General features: G+C 51.3%; 3 protein-coding genes across 3 annotated transcripts; 2 read left to right on the top strand and 1 right to left on the bottom strand.

Annotated features, from left to right (window-relative positions):
• Positions 1-365: 365 nt before the first annotated feature.
• BDV59DRAFT_198294 (uncharacterized protein) lies at positions 366-15,538 on the top strand (the record flags this gene model as incomplete). Its single annotated transcript, XM_073693130.1, has 4 exons — positions 366-800; positions 860-4,162; positions 4,220-7,073; positions 7,131-15,538. 4 exons carry the CDS (start codon positions 366-368, stop codon positions 15,536-15,538), a joined length of 15,000 nt encoding a protein of 4,999 aa, XP_073552814.1.
• Positions 15,539-15,986: 448 nt separating this feature from the next.
• Positions 15,987-18,239, bottom strand: BDV59DRAFT_208568 (Cupredoxin; the record flags this gene model as incomplete). Its single annotated transcript, XM_073695225.1, has 3 exons — positions 15,987-16,789; positions 16,839-17,773; positions 18,163-18,239. 3 exons carry the CDS (start codon positions 18,237-18,239, stop codon positions 15,987-15,989), a joined length of 1,815 nt encoding a protein of 604 aa, XP_073552813.1.
• A 316-nt stretch (positions 18,240-18,555) lies between these two features.
• BDV59DRAFT_198292 (uncharacterized protein) lies at positions 18,556-19,320 on the top strand (the record flags this gene model as incomplete). Its single annotated transcript, XM_073693129.1, has 4 exons — positions 18,556-18,560; positions 18,615-18,751; positions 18,826-18,885; positions 18,944-19,320. 4 exons carry the CDS (start codon positions 18,556-18,558, stop codon positions 19,318-19,320), a joined length of 579 nt encoding a protein of 192 aa, XP_073552812.1.
• Between the last annotated feature and the right edge of the window lie 460 nt (positions 19,321-19,780).

The raw sequence follows: 19,780 nt of genomic DNA, 5'->3' as shown, positions 1-19,780 counted from the left end.
CGACAAATAGCTGCATGACCACAAGCATGCCAGACTGCCGCCGCCTCTAGCGAGCTGTTACTCCTTGATGTACCCCTTCCAGCCCTGGCAGATTGATCCACCTGGTGCGCGCGCCTCCAGATACGCGGAACCGACGCTCACCCCACGCGAAGCGAGGCGTTATCCAGGGGAGCGTGAGATTTAGTTGTTATATAAATAAAGGCCTATTTAGTCATACAATGTTTTGGTTGTACTGCATTTCAGACCGTCGGATGATCCATCTCAAACAACGACATCGTTCCCAGGCTATGTTTCCGGTACTGACGAGAACCACAACGAAGGATAACGAAGTATTCCCCGTAATCTTTAATAACTAATAGCTGAAAATGGTTGGTACAGATCTGCTTCGGTCGACAGCACCGACCAAGCAGTCTAAAGGCACCTGTGCCGAGGAAGTTGCCTCGGTCTTGCTGAAGGAAATCCCAGCGTTCTGTGCTGAGAATGGCATCCCCGTTGCGGTATTCTTCCAGGCGCTGTGGTCGGTTGTCCTTCGTCCGTTCATTGATAGCGACGAGTGGACGTTTGGCTTCCGAGACCTCAGACGCCAGCACGACGCTTCCTCGGCGGAGGCATTGCAGAGTATCCAGACATCACTGCGAGCCGACACCAACTTGGCCACTTTTATCCAGGGCCAGGAGAGCAAATGTCTATTACGATTATCTCATCTACAATCCGCTGTTCACCGAACATCGGTGTTTCTTCTGGACAATGCCACAGACAGCAGCCTGGCGCTGTCCGTGGACAAGGAGGGAGGTTGGAAGGTAAGCAAGCATTCCTGACAATCCCAAGGTGATCAGATAGCTCACCAGATACCAAAAAGGGTCTCTTCCAGGAAGCGGGACTATTTGTACATTTTGATCAGCATATTCCGGTACAGATGCGACTTGTATATCATCCATCCGATTTCTTCCCGTTCTCCGCAACCAACCTCGCTTCAACAATATCGCAAGCCATTGAGGAGATACTGGCCGACCCAAACCGTTTAGTAGGAGACCTTGACCTGGTCAGCCCGCAGAATCTGCGGGATATCACGGGGTGGAATAATCGCGTGAATACGAGGCACATACCCTCGTCGATAGTGGAGGTGATTGGCCACCGTGCAGCGAAAGAACCCGACAAGAAGGCCATATGCGCCTGGGATGGAGAGCTCACATATTCTGAGCTCGACCGTGCCACATCCAGACTAGCGATCCATCTCCGCTGCTATGGTGTAGGCCCCCAGACCTTAGTCCCAGTGACCGTCGAGCCGTCGACGCTTGCCGTCGTGGCCGAGATGGCTATCATGAAGGCAGGCGGGGCGTTCGTCCCCATCGACAGCAAGCAGCCGCCAGAGCGCCTTCGTGGGATTATTGACCAGACTGGGGCTACTGTTGCCGTGGTTTCTGCGAAGTTTGCAAGTCGCGTCACCGGTCTTGTCGCTACGCTCGTGGAGCTCTCCCACGAGGCCCTGAGAAGCCTGTCGGATCCGGATCCTGACACTCTACCGCCCATTTTGCCCGAAAGCGCTGCTTATGTGTTGTTCACATCTGGAAGCACCGGGCAGCCGAAAGGCTGCGTGATCGAGCATAAAGCACTAGCTGACGTTGGCCTTCATGCTGCTGCTCTGAAAATGGAGCCGCAGACTAGAGTCTTGCAGTTTGCCTCGTATAGCTTCGGTGTCTCCATTATTGAAATATACTGTACTCTTGCTATGGGAGCAACTATCTGTATTCCTTCCGAGCAGGATCGTCTCAGCCGATTGACGGAAGTCGTCGACGAGATGCACATCACCTGGGCGTTCCTCACACCCTCTACCGCAGCTTCGCTTGATCCTGCAGGCTGCAGATCCCTCAAGACACTCGTCTTAGCCGGAGAGCCAATGGGTAAGCAGCACTTTACTCTTTGGGGGAACCGAGTGCAGCTGCACCAAGCATTTGGCTTCACAGAATGGGCAGGGGTGTGCTGTGTCTCAGCACCTGTCCAGTCTGAAGCTGATGTCAAGACCATTGGAAGCTCCAATGCCGCGAACCTCTGGCTAGTCGAACCCAGTGACCACACCCGTCTCGCGCCTGTAGGGGCGATCGCAGAGCTTTTCGTCGAAGGTCCCAGTCTAGCGCGTGGCTACCTTAACGATGCAAAGAAGACAGCAGATGCTTTCATCGAGAATCCCCCATGGCTGCGCAGCGTCAGGGGATCGAAGCGTGTTTACAACACCGGAGACCTTGTCCAATACCAACCAGATGGTGCCCTTCGCTATATCGGACGCAAGGGCACGCAGGTAAAGATTCGCGGACAGCGTGTGGAATTAGGCGAGGTCGAGCACCATCTTCGCATTGCCTGTCCTCAGATGAGCAAGGTCATTGCGGAGGCAGCCACACCGAAAGGTGATGAAGGGGCCGTGGTCATTGCCTTCTTACTCGGCTCCTCAGCGGGATACCAATCAAACGGAGCATCGGATTCAATCCTTGCTGGCAATATTCCCGAGGGATTCCGTTCGGACGTCTCGCATGCTAGGAAGACACTTGATGGGTCCTTGCCAGAATACATGCGGCCGGCAGTTTTTCTCCCCTTGAGCCGTCTTCCGCTCACGATCACAGGTAAAGTGGATCGGCGGGCTCTGAGGGACATGGTATCTGGCCTGACTCGGCGGGAGTTGGAATCGTACCAGTCAGATAAGCCTGAGCTCGTGATGCCAACGACCGACGTGGAGAGAATGTTGCACGGAATGTTCGCTAAGGTTCTGAATATTTCGCTGGATTCCTTTGGTATACATGATGGGTTTCTCCAGCTGGGTGGTGACTCGATCAAGGCCATGCGGCTAGCGAGCTTATCTCGTAGAGCGAAGTGGCCTCTCACTGTATCAACAATCCTCGAGCTTCAATCTATAGGCCAAATTGCTGCCTTGGTTGAAGGGTCGAGGAAATCCGTGACTCCCGTCTCTCTGCAGCCCACCAGGCCCTTTGCGGAGTATCTTCCTTCAAACAATGCGGTCGATTCTCCCGTGAATCAGCGGCTGTCTGAGCTCGGTGTACCGTTGGACGCGATTGAAGACGTTTACCCGTGCTCCCCCATTCAACAGGGGATGCTGTTAACCCAGGCCACCAATCCTGAGCAGTACCAGATGCGCTTTCTCTGGCGCATATCCTCAAATGATGGGCGAGCGGTAGATATTGAGCGTCTTCAGGACGCTTGGCACAAGGTCTGCCAGCAACATCCTCTGTTGCGGTCACGGATCTGCGAGAATGTGACTGGCAATGAGTTTGCTGTACAGGTTGTGCTGAAGGGGGCAAGTCTGGCTGAGCCTGACGTTGTCCAGGATGCTACTGTGGACCCAAGCGAGCTGATCATGCAATGCGGCTATGCATCACCACATCTTACTATCTTCCGCCGTGGCAGTGATCTTCAGTTGTCTATACTTCTCAGTATTAGCCATGTTGTAGTCGACGCCATGTCAATGTCGATTATGATGCGTGACCTGGAATACTTCTACTCTGGGGTTACTCCGCCCTCACGACCGTGTCTATATCGGGACTACGTGGCCTACCTTTCAAAGCTCGACAAAGGGAAGTCTTTGAACTTCTGGAGATCAAAACTTGCGGGCATGGAACCGTGCATATTCCCAGCTCGAATTGACAGGGGTAGACATAGCCCTGCAACAACACGAGCGTTCCACAGTGTTGAAGTTGATACTAGTGATCTCTCACGTTACCGTACGTTCTGCCGTGAGCACGGTATTACGCTAGCCACCTTGTTCAGACTAGCGTGGGCATTGATTCTGCAATGCTTTACAGGTAATAGCGACGTATGCTTTGGGTATGCAACAGCTGGACGCGACTTGCCGCTGGACGGCGTTGACGCTACCGTTGGGCCTTTTATAAATGTGCTTATCTGCCGAGTTCAGTTTGCACACGATGCGTCGCTGCTCGATACTATCAAAAACGCTCAGGAAGAATTTGTCCAATCCATCCAACATCAAGATGTTTCCTTAGCCGACCTTCGGCATGAGATGAAAATGGCCGACGACAAATTGTTTAACACCGCGGTGACCTTCCCGCCGGAGGATTCTCGCGAAGGCCAGAGTAATTACGACGTGAAGCGTCCTGCCATATCCGTATCTGAAACTCTGCGATATGATCCCACTGAAGTAAGCCTTATCGACCTCCTATCATAATGACAGTTTTCAGCTAACACGGAAATGCAGTATGATATTGTAGTTGAAGTGGAGGACAGGGAGAAGGCGACAAACTGTCAGATTAAATATTGGACTGATTTTCTTTCTGATTCTCAGGCCCAGCTGCTCTGTAGAACCTTTGCCGTGGCTCTCACACAGATGATAGAGCGACCCGAGGCAGCTGTCGAAAACGTGCAGTTGTTTCACGAAGGCGATGAGAAGAGAGTGGCAGAATGGAACCACAAGGAACCCGAAGCTGTCGAGGCTTGTATACACTCAGTCATCCAGCGGCAATGTCTTCTTAATCCATATGCCCTAGCTGTGGACTCATGGGATGGCCGTTGGACATACGAGGAGTTGGACATAGAATCTTCCACACTCGCACAGGACCTTCTGGCCTACGGTGTTGGGCCAGATATCTTAGTCCCTCTCTATTCCGAAAAGGGCCGCTGGGTTCCTGTGGCTTTACTCGCTATCATAAAGGCGGGCGGTGCCTTTTGTTTACTTGATCCATCTCACCCTGTCTCGCGCTTGCAAGAGATATGCCAGCAGCTCAATAGCCCCGTCGTGCTAGCTTCGCCTAACCAAGCTGACATTGCGCGTCAATTGAAACCATCGGTGCTGGTTATTGGAATGCAGAAGCAGGCTTCCTGTCAAGCAACCAGTCACACACAACCATCGATCACGCCGACGAATGCCCTTTATGCAGTATTCACGTCTGGATCAACCGGTACCCCAAAGGGCATAGTTGTCGAGCATGGGTCGTTTGCTTCATCTGTCCACATTGCGGGCCCTGCGAGTAACCTAACTCCAAAAGACCGTGTCATCCAGTTCGCCTCGTATGCTTTTGACATATGTGTCTACGAGCACCTAGCATGTTTCATGACCGGCGCCTGCCTCTGCATACCATCCGAATCAGATCGGCAAAACAATCTCTCTCGGTTTATTCAGGAATATGACATCTCCTGGTTTATAACAACGCCTTCCGTGGCACGGATGCTTTCACCAGGTTTGACCAGTTTACGCACCATGGTTTTAGGGGGAGAACCTATTGTTGCTTCTGATATCCAAACATGGGCATCGAAAGTCTGCTTGTTAAACATGTACGGACCGGCAGAATGCTCGGTCCTCGCTACTAGTCATACCTGTCTCGACCCCGTTTCGGATACCGGTCTCATCGGCCGCGCTTTACCCTCCACAGCCGCCTGGATTGTTGACCCGACTAACTACGAGCGTCTCATGCCCATTGGTGCTATTGGGGAATTGATGCTCGAAGGGCCTGTAGTCGCCCGTGGATACATGAAAGACAACTGCCGCAGAGTGTCCCCATTTGTTCTCCCTCCTCGATGGCTGTCTCGCTTCAGACCCGAGAACAAGTACGCTAATAGCCGTATGTATCTGACTGGTGATCTCGTTCGTTATACTCCTAAGGGTTTCCTCGAATATCTGGGCAGAAAGGACACCCAGGTCAAGATCCGTGGCCAACGCGTGGAACTCAGTGAAATCGAGACAGCAATTCGCAGCTTCTTCGGAGAGACAGCAGATGTGGTAGCAGATGTTGCACGCCCTGATTCGGGGAAAATGGAGCCCACTGTGGTAGCCTTTCTTGATCTCCATGATGCTGACGCTATGGACCGTGTCATGCCCGCATCCCAGGAAGATAAGCGCTCCCTCCTTATGGCTGGAACGGAGCATGTGCGGCCACGTCTCGCCGAACTATCAACGTTTTTGCGTTCGTCTCTCCCGAAATATATGGTGCCTGCTATCTTTATAACCCTCACGGCAATTCCCATGACGAAGACTGGGAAAGCAGATCGGAAGGTTCTTCGCCAGCTGGTCGCGGAACTATCACCACAAGAGCTCGAGGCATTCTCCCATGAGCCAGTCGGCAAGCAGCCGGTCGAGACAGAAGCCGAAATACAGCTGCAATCGCTGTTCTCCCAAGTCCTGCATCTCCCACATAGTCGAATTTGGGCGGACAGTGACTTTTTCCTGCTAGGCGGCGATTCACTTGTCGCCATGCGTCTTGTTACTGCCGCTCGGAACGTTGGATTTACCCTGACTGTGTCAGATGTCTTTAACTGCCCCCAATTGTCCGAGCTGGCTACTCGCCTTGTTGCCGTGGACGCACGCTCTCAAGCTGTTGAGCCTTTCTCCTTGCTGAATGGCATTGATGTGGAGCGCTTACGCGCAGTGGCTGCTGAACAATGCAATGTGTCTACTGGGGAGATTGAAGACGTATATCCTTGCACTGCCTTACAAGAGGGACTTTTTGCCTTGACTGCCCGTGAAACTGGAAAATACACTGCTCAGTATGGCTATAGACTTCCGGCAGACATCGATATCCAACAGCTACAAGCTGCCTGCCAAGCTGCTGTTGCCGCCAACGCCATCCTACGCACCAGAATCATCAATACAGAGGAAGATGGCCCTCTCCAAGCAGTCATTCGGGATGGAAAGGATACGGCTATACAGTGGCGCCGTGATGATTCTGTAGATCAGTATCTGCAGAGAGATATCCTTGAGCCGATGGGAGCTGGAAGACCACTATCTCGCTTCGCCATTGTACAAGAGCCTACTACCACACACCTGGTTTTGACACTGCATCATGCAGTATACGATGAAGGGTCTTTGTCGCTATTGCGTCGTCAACTGAATAACGCCTACTCCGGCCAGAAACTGCCCTTACAGCCGTTCGCCCCTTTTGTTCGGCACACTCTCTCGCATATTGGGTCAGATGAAGAGAAACAGTTTTGGGCGGCCGAATTCAATGACCTTGATGCCGCTATTTTCCCCTCCCTTCAGCCGGGCATACTCACCCCAATGCCAACATCCATTCTTCAGTGCCAAGTTCCTGTGACGATTCAGCCAGGTCGCGCTGGAGGTACGCTATCAAACATCATACGTCTCGCGTGGGCCATTGTAGTAGGACAACACACAGACAGTCGTGATATTGTTTACGGTGTGACCGTGACGGGCCGCAATGCAGTGGCTGGCCAGATTCAAGAATGTTCTGGTCCGACTATAGCAACCGTTCCTTTCAGGGTCATGGTCGATGACGATATCTCGGTGTCCACGGCAGTTTCTTCCATACAACAGCATGCCACACGAATGATACCTTTCGAGCAGACAGGGCTTCAGCATATCCGCAAATATAGCCGAGGGGCTGCCGCAGCATGCGAGTTCCAGAATCACTTGGGAGTCCAGGTGCCGGATGAAAAAGCCTCTGGAGACGATGTGTTGGGGTCCCCGACAAGTTATAGTGACTTTTCCCAATTCTCTAATTCTGCGTTGACCCTGATGTGTCACCTCCCGGCAAACACTACCGGTGGAGTCGTCAATATAACTGCAAACTTTGACCCGCGCCTGCTGCCTCAAGACGAAACTGATAGGCTTATACGACAGTTTGGTCATATTCTGCAGCAGGCTTGTACCCATCCTACACGCTGTATCCGTGACCTCGATATGGTCAGTCCCGTTGATATGGAGAAGCTTTTGCACTGGAATGGAGTCTTGCCTGCGGCATTCCCATCCACGGTACACGAAAAGGTCCTTCTGCATGCATGGAAGACCCCCGAGTCTTTAGCACTTTCTTCTTGGGATGGCGATCTGACATATCTCGAGCTAGACATGCTGTCTGAGAGCCTTGCTTATAAGCTTATCGAGCTTGGAGTGCGACCCAGGGACTTTGTGGCACTGTGCTTTGATAGAAGCACTTGGCCTGTTGTCGCCATGCTTGCAGTCTTGCGAGTCGGAGGGGCTTGTGTGAACGTGGACCCTTGTTTGCCTAGTGGCAGAATCCAGCATATGATGCGTGATACAAAACCACGTGTGATATTAGTGTCTGAATCGAAGCGTGAGCTCATGGCGGCCGCTGCTGAGCCTTCGCACTCGACTATCCAAGTCGTCTCATCAGAAACCACGTTGCAGAATGACCCTCACCCCACGGAGATTGACTTGTCAGCAATTCCTGTGAGACCAGAGGACCCAGCATTTGTTGTTTTCACTTCTGGGAGCACCGGGGTTCCAAAAGGAATTGTGATCGAGCATGTGAACTTGATGACAAGTTTCTTCCACCATACCGAAAATGTCCAGATGAATATCCACACTCGAGGTCTCCAGTTTGCTTCCCATGCGTTCGATGCGATTCTCTGGGAGATTTTCTTGCCTTTGGTCACGGGTGCATCGACGTTCATTCCAACGGATGAGCAGCGTTTTTCAAATCTTGCAGGATACATCCGCGACAATCAAATTACTTGGGCGGCACTAACTCCATCCACCGTCAGTGTAATGCAGCCATCGCAGGTGCCCAGTCTCAAGACTCTGCTTCTGGTTGGTGAGGCCGTTGCCCTTGAATTGGCACAGGCGTGGGCTCCACATGTGTTCCTAATCGATTCTTACGGACCAGCCGAGGCGACGGTGGCATCAAGCAGTCAGCGGATCCTTCCCGATAGCTGGCGTGTCGGCGATGTTGGTCATTTTTGCGGTGTTGTCGCATGGATCACTTCACCTACAGACCCGTCGCGTCTCCTGCCACCTGGAGCAGTTGGTGAGCTTCTTCTAGAAGGGCCGACAGTAACTCGTGGCTATATTAATCGCCCGGAGAAGACGAGGGAAGCGTTTATCGAACCGCCCGCCTGGCTGCATCGGCTGCGTAACGGGACGCCTGGTCGGATATACCGCACTGGAGACCTGGCACGACTACTTCCTGGTGCTGAGGTTCAGTACATAGGACGTAGGGATACGCAGATCAAGTTACGTGGCCAGCGTCTGGAGCTGGGTGAGATAGAAACACATATCCGAAGGGAATTCCCGGGTGCAACCACAGTGACAGCGGATGTGGTGAAACGGCCACAGAATGCAGTCCTTCTAGTGGCATTCATTTATTGCAAAGACGCAAATGACAAGACAGTGGCAGACGAAGGGGTTTCTCCGATCCTCGAACCTTCTCAGGACTTTCTGTCTCACGCTCAAGCTGTGCGGCAGCGCCTTCGATCATTACTCCCGCCATATATGGTTCCTGCTGCGTTCGTTCCTCTGTCCTACACCCCTCAAAATGCTAGTGGAAAGACGGACCGAAAGGTTCTGCGGGAGGCGGTTCAGAAAATGTCCTCTGTAGAGCTGGAAGCTTATTCTAGTACCACCTCCCAGAACGCATCCTTCCAGCCCGTCGAAACGAGTACTGAGCGAGAGCTTCAATCACTGTGGGCCAGCGTGTTGGGAATACCAGCCGAAAAAATCAGCCGTGATGATAATTTCTTCAACATTGGCGGCGAGTCAATTGTTGCCATGAAGCTCGCCGGTGCTGCTCGACAACGCAACTACAAGCTGTCGGTGGGGGATATCTTTTCTCAGCCCTGCCTTTCAGACATGGCTACAGTCATGGATAATCTTCAAGGCTCCAAGGCAGATAGTGAGATCAAACTTACTGAGCCCCAAGGATGGCGGGAGCTCTCTCCGATCCAACGGCTTTTCTTCCAGTTCAACCCGGAGGGGCAAAACCATTTCAACCAGACGATCACCTTCTGTTTCACGAAGTCGACACCGGCAACTGATGTACGTCGGGCCATTGAAAGTGTCATAGGAGCTCACAGTATGTTGCGTGCCCGCTATCGCCAGGCTCATGATGGCCACTGGATCCAGCGCGTAACAAGCGACGTCGAAGGGAGCTTTCAATGGGAAGAACATCACGTCAGCTCGATAGCTGCGCGGCAAGCGGTTGCTAAACAAAGCAACCAGGGCCTGGATATTATCTCCGGACCCTTGGTGAACGCATCTTTTATCTATGATACACAGACAGGGAAGCAGTATCTTTCGCTTGCTATTCACCATCTAGTTGTCGATATCGTATCTTGGTGGGTGATACTCAGCGATCTAGAGCAGTTTTTGAAGACCGGTGCTATAGGGGCAAGCCCTTCCATGCCTTTCCTATCCTGGTGTGAAAAGCAAACCTCCTATATTTCGGAGGCTAGGACCGAAGAAAATGAACCGGCAACCCTTTATCTTCCTCCTACTGACATAGCCAAAGCTTACTGGGGCGTGGCTGACTGTCCAAACCGAGTTGCCGATGTTGACCGCTACCATATTTCGGTATCTCCCGAAGTGACAACTACACTGATGGGTGCGGCGAATGAATCTTTGGGAACACAGCCAGTTGAGGTTGTTCAAGCTGCCATTTTGTATGCCTTTGTACAGACATTTCCCAACCGTCCCGTACCTGTCTTCCATGTTGAAAGTCACGGACGGGAGCCGTGGGATGATTCAATTGATCTTTCGCGGACAGTCGGCTGGTTTACAACTGTTCATCCGACACCCGTAGATGCCAATTCCAGCGCATCTCATGTGGATATAGTGCGGCGGCTCAAGGATAGTCGCCGGCGGTTTACTGACAACGGAATGGCTTACTTCACTTCTCGGCAAACGGGACCACAAGCATACAAGGAGCCCATAGAAATTACTTTCAATTTTGGCGGCCGCATGCAGTCGGATCAGGACACGGACTCCCTGGTCACGATAGACGAGATTGATGTGGACAGCGTGCACAGCCAATCTACGTGTCGGTTTGCTTTGATTGACATCAACGCGATGGTAATAGGAGAACGACTTAACGTGTACTTTGCAGTGAACAGTCATCTCCAGCCACGAAGCAGTATCGAAGAGTGGGTTAAGAAGTCCCAGGTATCTCTGCAAGATATTGCTAGGGATCTGTCAGCCCTTCCTCGGACTTATACTCAGTCTGATTTTGCTTTGATTCGCCTGAGCGAGCCACAGATAGACCGCGTGAACCGCGAAATCGTCCCAACCTGGGGCCAGATCGAGGACATCTATCCATGCACAGCCGTGCAGCGTGGCATTTTCCTGAGTCAGTTGCGCAACCCAAAAGATTACAAATGCCAATTTAGACTTGAGGCCATTGCAACTCCTGGACAACCGCCAGTCGACCCTGTTCGGGTAGCAGAAGCATGGAAGCAAGTTGTGGGCCGCCACTCCTCTCTGCGTACTATTCTCGTTGGATTATCAGATGATTCTATTCCCGACCAGGTGGTTCTGAAGGATTACAGCCCGGTAGTCCCTGTCACAATAGGTGACTCCTCCATGACCACATTCGCAGAGACCACTTCTCATGAGGGCCCGATCAACCGAATGACTACACAAGCTGCCATCAAAGTATCTGACGGCCACGTATTCCTTGACATGTCAATGAATCACCTCTTCCTGGACGGCGCCTCAACTCCGATCATTATCCGGGACCTGACCCTTGCGCTTGATGGAAAGTTGTCGGCGGGAGGGCGGTCAAGCTACCGCGATTACTGCGCCTTTTTGAACAAGATACCCGTCGATGTCAGTCGAGAGTACTGGCATAGATATACTGCTGGGATGGAGCCGTGCTTGGTTCCCGCTATGAAGCAGGAAGCAGATATTCCGCAGAACTGCCAAGCAGAAGTCGATCTCCCATTTTCAACTCCTGATTTGGATAGCTTCTGTGCCAATCAAGGGATTTCCGTCACCAGTTTAGCCCATGTAGCCTGGGCTGTTGTGCTTCGCATGTATACCGGGATGGATGATGTCTGTTTTGGTTATGCCGCATCCGCGCGCGGGCATCCAATTCCAGGTATCCAAGATGTCGTCGGTCTATTAATCAACATGCTGCTGAGTCGTATCCGGGTTCCGGGGGACATGCCGATATGTTCAGTGCTTAAGGAGCACCAGGCCCAGTTCATCCGGCACCTGGACCACCAGAACTGCTCTCTGGTAGATATGAATCTAAACGGAGGATCTGTTGACCAATTCAACACCAGCTTCTCCGTTCAAAGGGTTCCCCGAAGTACTGCTGGATCTACATCGTGGAAAGTTCATCGAGATCAGGAGCCTACTGAGTACCCCATATTAGGTACCCTTGGGCTATTCGAACAGCGCGCAACTTTTGAAGTTGCCTATCGCCGGTCTTTTGCCTCCCGTGATCAGGCAATTGCTATGGCTCAAACATTCCGAGAAGCAATGGTTGCTATTATGCGCAATCCCAATCAGAGTGTCTGCGACATTGGTCTCCTGTCCAATGAGTCGCGCATGCAACTGGTAGAATTAAATGCTAAGCAGACCCCCAAAGCCCCTGAGGAGTGTGTTCACTGGGTAATTGAGGCTCAGTGTGTAACTCAGCCTTCAGCGGAGGCCATCTGCGCCTGGGATGGGAATATGTCGTATCAGGAGCTAGACAGCCGTGCGTCAATTCTAGCGCAAGAGCTGGTGAATCGTGGCATTGGGGTGGATCAGTTTGTGCCCGTGTGCCTCGAAAAATGCCAATGGGTTCCTGTTGCTGTTCTAGCTGTTCTTAAAGCTGGTGCCGCATTCTGCTTGCTAGACCCATCCCTGCCTCGACAGCGGCTACAGGGGATCTGCGAGGATCTTAATGCCAAGGTCATCATCAGCTCCATCAGACATCACAAACTCGCCTTGACTCTAGTCCCGCGAGTGGTCACCGTCAGCATTGACAGTAGCCTGTGGTCTCGAAGCCCACAACCTCGCTCTGCATCTCCGGCGCGGCCGAACAATCCTGCGTATGCCGTCTTCACCTCCGGATCGACGGGACGACCTAAGGGAACAGTTATGGAGCATAGTGCGGTCTGTTCCAACCATATCGGCCAGGACCGCATTTCTAGGATCAAACCCAATACGCGTTTGTTCGCCTTCGCGTCGCATGCTTTTGATATCTCGTTAAATGAGATCCTCTCGCCATTGATGGCCGGAGGCTGCGTCTGTATACCCTCTGACGCCGATCGGGAAAGCCGAATGGCAGAGATAGCCAGGGAGATGCGAGTTACAAGAGCCTCGATGGCATCCTCTGTCGCAAGGCTCATAACTCCCAGCGACATACCTTCTATGGAAACTATGATTATTGGTGGAGAAACACCAACGCACATTGAGGTCTCAGCATGGTCTTCCGTTGAATTGGTCTTCGACTATTCCCCTGCAGAGTGCGGTGCCTTCTCTGTGGCAAAAGTTACAGAGAAGCCTGTCCGAGACGTTGCTAACATTGGCAAGCCTACCTGCAATACACTTGTATGGATTGTAGATCAGCATGATCCGAACCGCCTTCTTCCCTTCGGGGCTGTAGGCGAGATGCTGATCGAAGGGCCTAACGTGAGCCGAGGGTACCTGAAGCAAGCAGAAAAAACGCGTCAAAGCTTTCTCGAAGCCCCGTCCTGGCGTAGGGAACTTCCATTGCCATGCTCGTGGCGTTTGTACAGAACGGGAGATTTGGCACAGTACCAGCCTGATGGCTCGCTCCGATTCTTAGGCCGCCGTGACACCCAAGTGAAACTGCGCGGCCAGCGCATCGAGTTGGGAGAAGTCGAGTTTCATACCAAGGAAGTTTTCCCGCGAGCACAAGAAGTCATTGTGGATGTCATAAAGCCAGCTGATGGTAGTCGAACGCCAATGCTGATGGCCTTCATCCTCCAGTCAAGGGTCTCCGCAACGTCTGGGGTCGCTTCTTCTGATGATGTGCTGGCACAAACTACTTCTCAGTTCCGATTGGACATCCAAGAGGCGTTACCTCAGCTGCGAAGCTTGCTGCCTCGATATATGGTACCTACGGTCTTTTTGCCATTGGAACAACTCCCTAGGACTGCCTCCGGCAAGATCGATCGACTTGCATTACGGCGAGTAGCAAGCTCTCTGGATGCGGTTGCAATAGAAGCACGCAGCGCAGCTGAGGCAAGCCATCGCGCACCGGCTTCTCCAACCGAGATAGAGCTCACAACCTTGGTCGCTGAAATTCTGGGCGTGCCCATGCAGACTGTCGGTGCCGATCGCGATCTGTTGGAGATGGGATTAGATTCCATCAAGGCAATGAGTCTTGTCAGCCTCGCCCGGAAGACAAAAGGCTTCCATCTGTCAGTTGCCGGTGTTTTGGCCCAACCTCGTATCTCTGATCTGGCTCAACAAATCCAACATGATAAAGATTCTTCTCCAATCGCATCAGCATCAGCCGAGAATGTCCCCAAACGGCCACAAGGCTCCCTTTTGGAGGATAATTACGAGAAGCTCGTGGAGGACCTAACTAAAATCTATCCGTTTGATGGGGAAGACATCGAAGATATCCTTCCCACTACCCAGTTTCAACGGGATTTCATCCGCAGTTCCCACCGGTACTACTTCACCTTCCGTCTACCAGGCGCCCTGGATGAGATAAGACTTCGCACTGCGTTGTCAAAAGTGATCAGAAAACATGGAATACTACGCTCTGTCTTTGTTCCATTCCGTGATAGCTCTCTACAGGTGGTTCTGAGAGACCTTGCCCTGCACTTCATTGCGCAGACGGTCAACGACGTCGAAGCCGCTGTAGAGGCATTCTGCAAAAAAGATGCGAGATCTCCAGTACCACCCGGAACCTCATTCGTCCAGCTGGCCCTGATGCAAAGTCAGCAGGACTGCAATCAGCATGCATGGGTTCTTCGAGCAAATCATGCCCAGCTGGATGGCCTATCCGTCCCACTACTTATGCGTGACCTGTCCGCTGCCTATGAGGGAACCAGCTTGGAGCAAGGTCCCAGCTTTTCAGACTTCATGGCCCAGCGTGTTCAGAGCCAGTCTTCCGCAATGTTTGACTTTTGGAGACAACTGTTGAATGGTTCCTCCATGAGCTACCTACCCGCATCGCCACAATCTTCTTCTCTAGCCCTAAATGGACATCAGAGCGATGACAGCTCTTCTGCCTCCGCCTTGGCGCACTTCTCATACCAAATTACATTACCATCACTACCTAAGCAATTTACCATGGCCACAGTTCACAAAGCCGCTTGGGCGGTAGTGCTGGCACGACACACCCGGACCTGCGACCTGGTCTTCGGCCAAGTGGTAAACGGCCGGGCACAACCAATGGAAAAGATTGATGAGATTGTTGGCCATTTCGTGAACAACATCCCAGTGCGTGTTGCCATTCAACCGGACCAAACGGTAGAAGACGTCCTCCGTCAACTCCAGGATCAACATGCACAGTGTATGAACTTTGAAAACGCAGATATGGATGATATTGTCACTCGGAGTACATCATGGCCTGCTGGGACATACTTCGGTAGCATTGTTCAACACCAGAATATCCCTATCATGGAGTGCGAGGATCCTTTCGCTGGGATGCTGTCTTATTTTAAGGTTCGTGCGTTGAACTACGTGCCTCTAGTGCCCCATATTGTATCGACTGCCAAAGGGGGTGATCGCCTAGAGTTGCTGTTTTTCGCGCCAAGTTCACATCCAACAGCTAGCTCGGCCGAGACCTTGCTACGAGAATTCGGCCAAGTGCTTGAAGAGCTGCCTTTGGATATGACGCGCCATGTGAAGGAGCTGATCTAGTTTCTTTCTATGCCTTTATTGCCTTTCTACTGTGTCCATCTGTTTTACTATGTGTACTAATAATGCCTGTATCTTACTCCACTTTAAAAAATGTATCAATAAGGCTATCATTGTGAAACTTATACACATGTTGTACAGATTACAAGATTGCTCCTATGGAGTGTCCTATTGAGCCTGCCCGGTGCTGGAAGACTGGGTACACTTGTTTGCCGAAAGTACCAACTGGCATTGCATCCGGGATTCATTCTCATCAACCAAAGGTACATATGATTGTCCGAATGATATGAACTTATGAAAGAGCATCCCGGAACTGTATAAAGATTGCTTCTTTCTGTACTTCTTATTCCAATTTGACTGTTATTATTCTTCCCATCTTATCTCTCATTTTCACTCCCAAGCAACTTGAAGCTTCCACAGCCACCAAAGAACGATAACAAACGCTCTTGTATCAGATCCCCGAGTCTTCCTGGTCAATGCCATGGCTCTCATCATACGTGATCCAGGAATCACAATTATCTTGCAAACGCCCGTAATTAATCGTATCCGTTAGCTCTTCAGCCCGTTCCACGAATTGAAGTGCAAACCCTTCTGTTGTATGCCAGCCGATGTGGCAATGCATCAACCAAGCTCCTGGGTTATCTGTCTTGAAAGCAAGGACCAGGTGCCCCTGCGCCGGCAACATGGCAGTGTCCCGTCGAGGTGGGTTTTCTGTCATGACCGATCCATTCCAGATATTGGGTCCTTGTGAGAGGATGAAAAAGTCATGGCCGTGCAGGTGGATTGGATGGTCAACGGCCCTATTGGTTTCGATATCCAGGTAGAACCACTTGTCTGCGTCTGGAAGTGAAATCACAGCACTTGAGTTAGGGAACCGTAGTTCGTCATTGTATATCTGCATCAGCGTGGGATCATCCCATAAGATCTCCATCGTAGTGCTATTCAGATACCAGCGAAAGAGGTTTTGTGCATTTTGACACGTCGTAGCATTCACCATCTCCTGGATATCCGGCGGTGACACTGACTTGGGAACATGGGGCACCAGAACCGAAGGTGGCAAGTCGTAGCAGGTCTCATCTACGTAGAAGAACGGTCGGGTTTCGGGGATACTTGGCGTGTTGCCGTAATGTAGAATACCTTTAATGTTATTTTCACGTGCGTTGTCTGAGCAGGAACAGCGTGGTATTGCACGTATCCAGAATGAATCCGCCACCGCAGCCTTGTCAGCTGTGATGATCACATCGTACCGCTGACCTGTTGCCTGGATTAGCGTTGTATTATAGGAGAGATTCAGGAAACGAACCCATGGATATGGATAGACTTGACGTTGTGTATGGCTTGATTGGAACCAGATCCATAGCGATGATGGTCATGTTATGGTTGTCGATCATGAATTCGAACGTCGTGTCAAGCGCAGAATTGACCAGCCTCAATCTGTATGACTTGCCTTCCGTCACTTGGACTTTCATCCGGGACCCATCTGTGTCATTTCCCGTGCTATAGATGTTTGTGCCATTGATAAGCCCATTGTCCAACATCGGCGGGCCGCATATTTGAGCCCACTGGTACATCTCATCTGCAGTATCATGCGTCCAGTCACTCAGGATCATCATGCCAACGTCCTCGTCATAGTTGGCCGTAGCAGGGCCATTGATAACTATGCCTCCAAATACTCCATTCCACGCCTGGAGCCCAATATGGGAGTGATACCAGGTTGACCCATATTGCATCGCCCGCCAACGATACGTCATAGAGGATCCAGGGGCTATAGGACACTGAGTGATTGAGACGACACCATCGTTTTCGTTTGTTCCCCTTTGCCAGATGCCATGCCAATGGATACTGGTTCCGTTCTTGGCCTCTTGTAAATGGTTCGTTACATGTACCACTACATGATCCCCCCAGTCTGCGTAGATCGTCGGGCCTGGGATGGAGCCGTTTATAGCCATTGCTGTTCGCAGATACCCATCTGGTGCAATAGCAACTTCGTCAATATTGAACCAGTACTCTCTAGTAACGCCGGTGTCAGGAACAACTTCTGACCAGTCCGTGTTAATGTCATATTGGCACCACTTCGAGCGGTCATCTGGAGTATTTCCGGCGCATGGAGTACCGGTTGGTAAGAGAGTTGATGTGGCAGATATGGTAGAGGTAATGTTTGCTCTCTTAGGGTGGGGGTTCCCGCGATTCTTTAGCCATTTGGAGGTCTTTGAGGATGAGCCTGAGATGGACAAGCCCCTGGTGTCTTTAGGGTCGAGAAATATGGCCAGTCCACATAGTGCATATGATAGGAGGAGAAAGCGTACGAGCAGCATGTCTGCTTCTTTCGCCACGTTGAGATCGAAGACTGATCACTGTAAAAAGAAGCAGAAGAAGTGGAGGAGTAACGAATTCGCTTCGTCCTTTAAATTTTTATAACGCTGCAAGCCATCTTCGATGTAAGAGGGCACCCCCTTAGGCGAGCACCCGAAAACCCAGTACGGTGCCGCTAGACAAGCGTAAACTCTGCAAAAGTCCATCCATTGCTTGCTCCAACGTCTACAATCCTCGATGACTGACTCGTCTACAATATGTGTTCGCATACGCCAGGCCACCTATCATAGGGCCGTTCTGCAGAGGCAACCCACGAAGACGGGATCTGATTGAGTCGATTTCGATCCAGTTGCTTAACAGGCCCTCCGCCAAGCGTGGCGAGCGAAGTCATCTGTCTTCTTAAACAGGTCGTGCGTCAATTTATATGCTTGGCGAGGGACATGTTGGAAAGCATATCCAAAATAGGTCCTTCCTATTCGCCTATACCCTTTCAGCCGCATGGTATATGACTCGTATCAAGGCGGCCTTAACGATCAGCATTGTCAGGTCCCAGCGGATTGCGGTCACGGATATCAAGCTAGGCTAAATAACTCGTTCTAGGCTCCATTCAGTCATTATAACTGGGGCATGAGTATATGACTGGAGTCAATCCCATTTTCCGTCTGCAAGCCACGGGTAGTCTATAGAGACCAAGTGAAGGTGTCACAATGAAGTATGCAGTTCAATTTCCCTAGACAATAATGCATGCTAATGAACCTTCCCAAAGCTGGTCTTCCATCTCGACGTTCCTTCTGGCCGGCTTACACCTGGCCAACATTGCACATGGACAGTCCTGTAAGCAGTCCTTTAGGCTTTTCGCATATGGGGAGGGTATAGGAGGTCTTCCCCTATACTACGCAGACGGTGAGTGATTTACACTTCCTCTATCCTTCACTCACTCGTTTTACAAGTTGTGTGTCGTCCTGACATAGTTACAGGACGGGCAGAAATTGGCAATCGGTCCCTTTCAACTGCGAATGAAACCGCCTCCGTCTACTGTACGTCCTCCACAAGATCTCGTTCAAGACGCAGTATACTTATCTATCAATGCCACAGTCACTATTCCTGAAGACTCGCCCAAAGTCTGGAATGCACTGCCAAACACCACAGAATCTAGAGACGTGTCTTTTGACTCTCGAGTGTTTACACTCCCATCTATTTCCGGCACATCGACGGGCAACGTAGGTTTCACTGATCCAGATGATCCGAGGAAATTCGACACGAAGACATTGACTCTATATGGGAATTATGTTCTGATCGACTCTACAAACGCCAACTTCTTTACAACACGGAGTGACAAGGCGGTCTATTCTCTGCAGTGGGGACAATATGAACATGCCCAGTCGAACCAAATCCCATTAAAGATCCGTGCCATTCAGCCTTCTACCGATGCCGTGCTGGCTGGGGGATTCAACCCACGGGACGAGCTTTAAGCCAACGCACGCAAGAAGTATCTAAGACTTAGTTAGCGGCTTGTCAAGCTGTTACGGAATCCAAGGTCTCCCTTCAGTCTTTGGTTGTTTGTGCTCTGTACGTGGACAGCGTAGGATCTACATGCTTGGCAGCGGTTCAAGGCAAGGCCACACCAAGTGCTTATGTCGCTAATATCTTATGTCTTGAAAGAGCGTCAGTCGGTTAAGACCGAGCCTTGCGGTCCAGGATCGGCAGTCAGCCTTACAGATTGACTGACGCCTGAATCTGGGTATTGATGTCGATCTTCTCGTATCTTCCCATGCTGTGGCTGTAGAAGTGCATGGAGACCGTGATATAATGTAAATTCATTTGTCGCCTGCTGACCAGGTCCGCCTACGCTATTCTAAGTTAGGAAATATTCGAGGAGGCTGCTGAAAGAGGAATATCATCGCTCTCGGCATGCGTAGAATTTTGCGCCAC

This window comes from Aspergillus ambiguus, assembly GCF_047715705.1.
Source record: "Aspergillus ambiguus strain CBS 117.58 unplaced genomic scaffold BDV59scaffold_2, whole genome shotgun sequence".
Lineage (NCBI taxonomy): Eukaryota > Fungi > Ascomycota > Eurotiomycetes > Eurotiales > Aspergillaceae > Aspergillus > Aspergillus ambiguus.
Note: the sequence above shows the minus strand (reverse complement) of the source record. Positions and strands in the feature narration are given on the sequence as shown.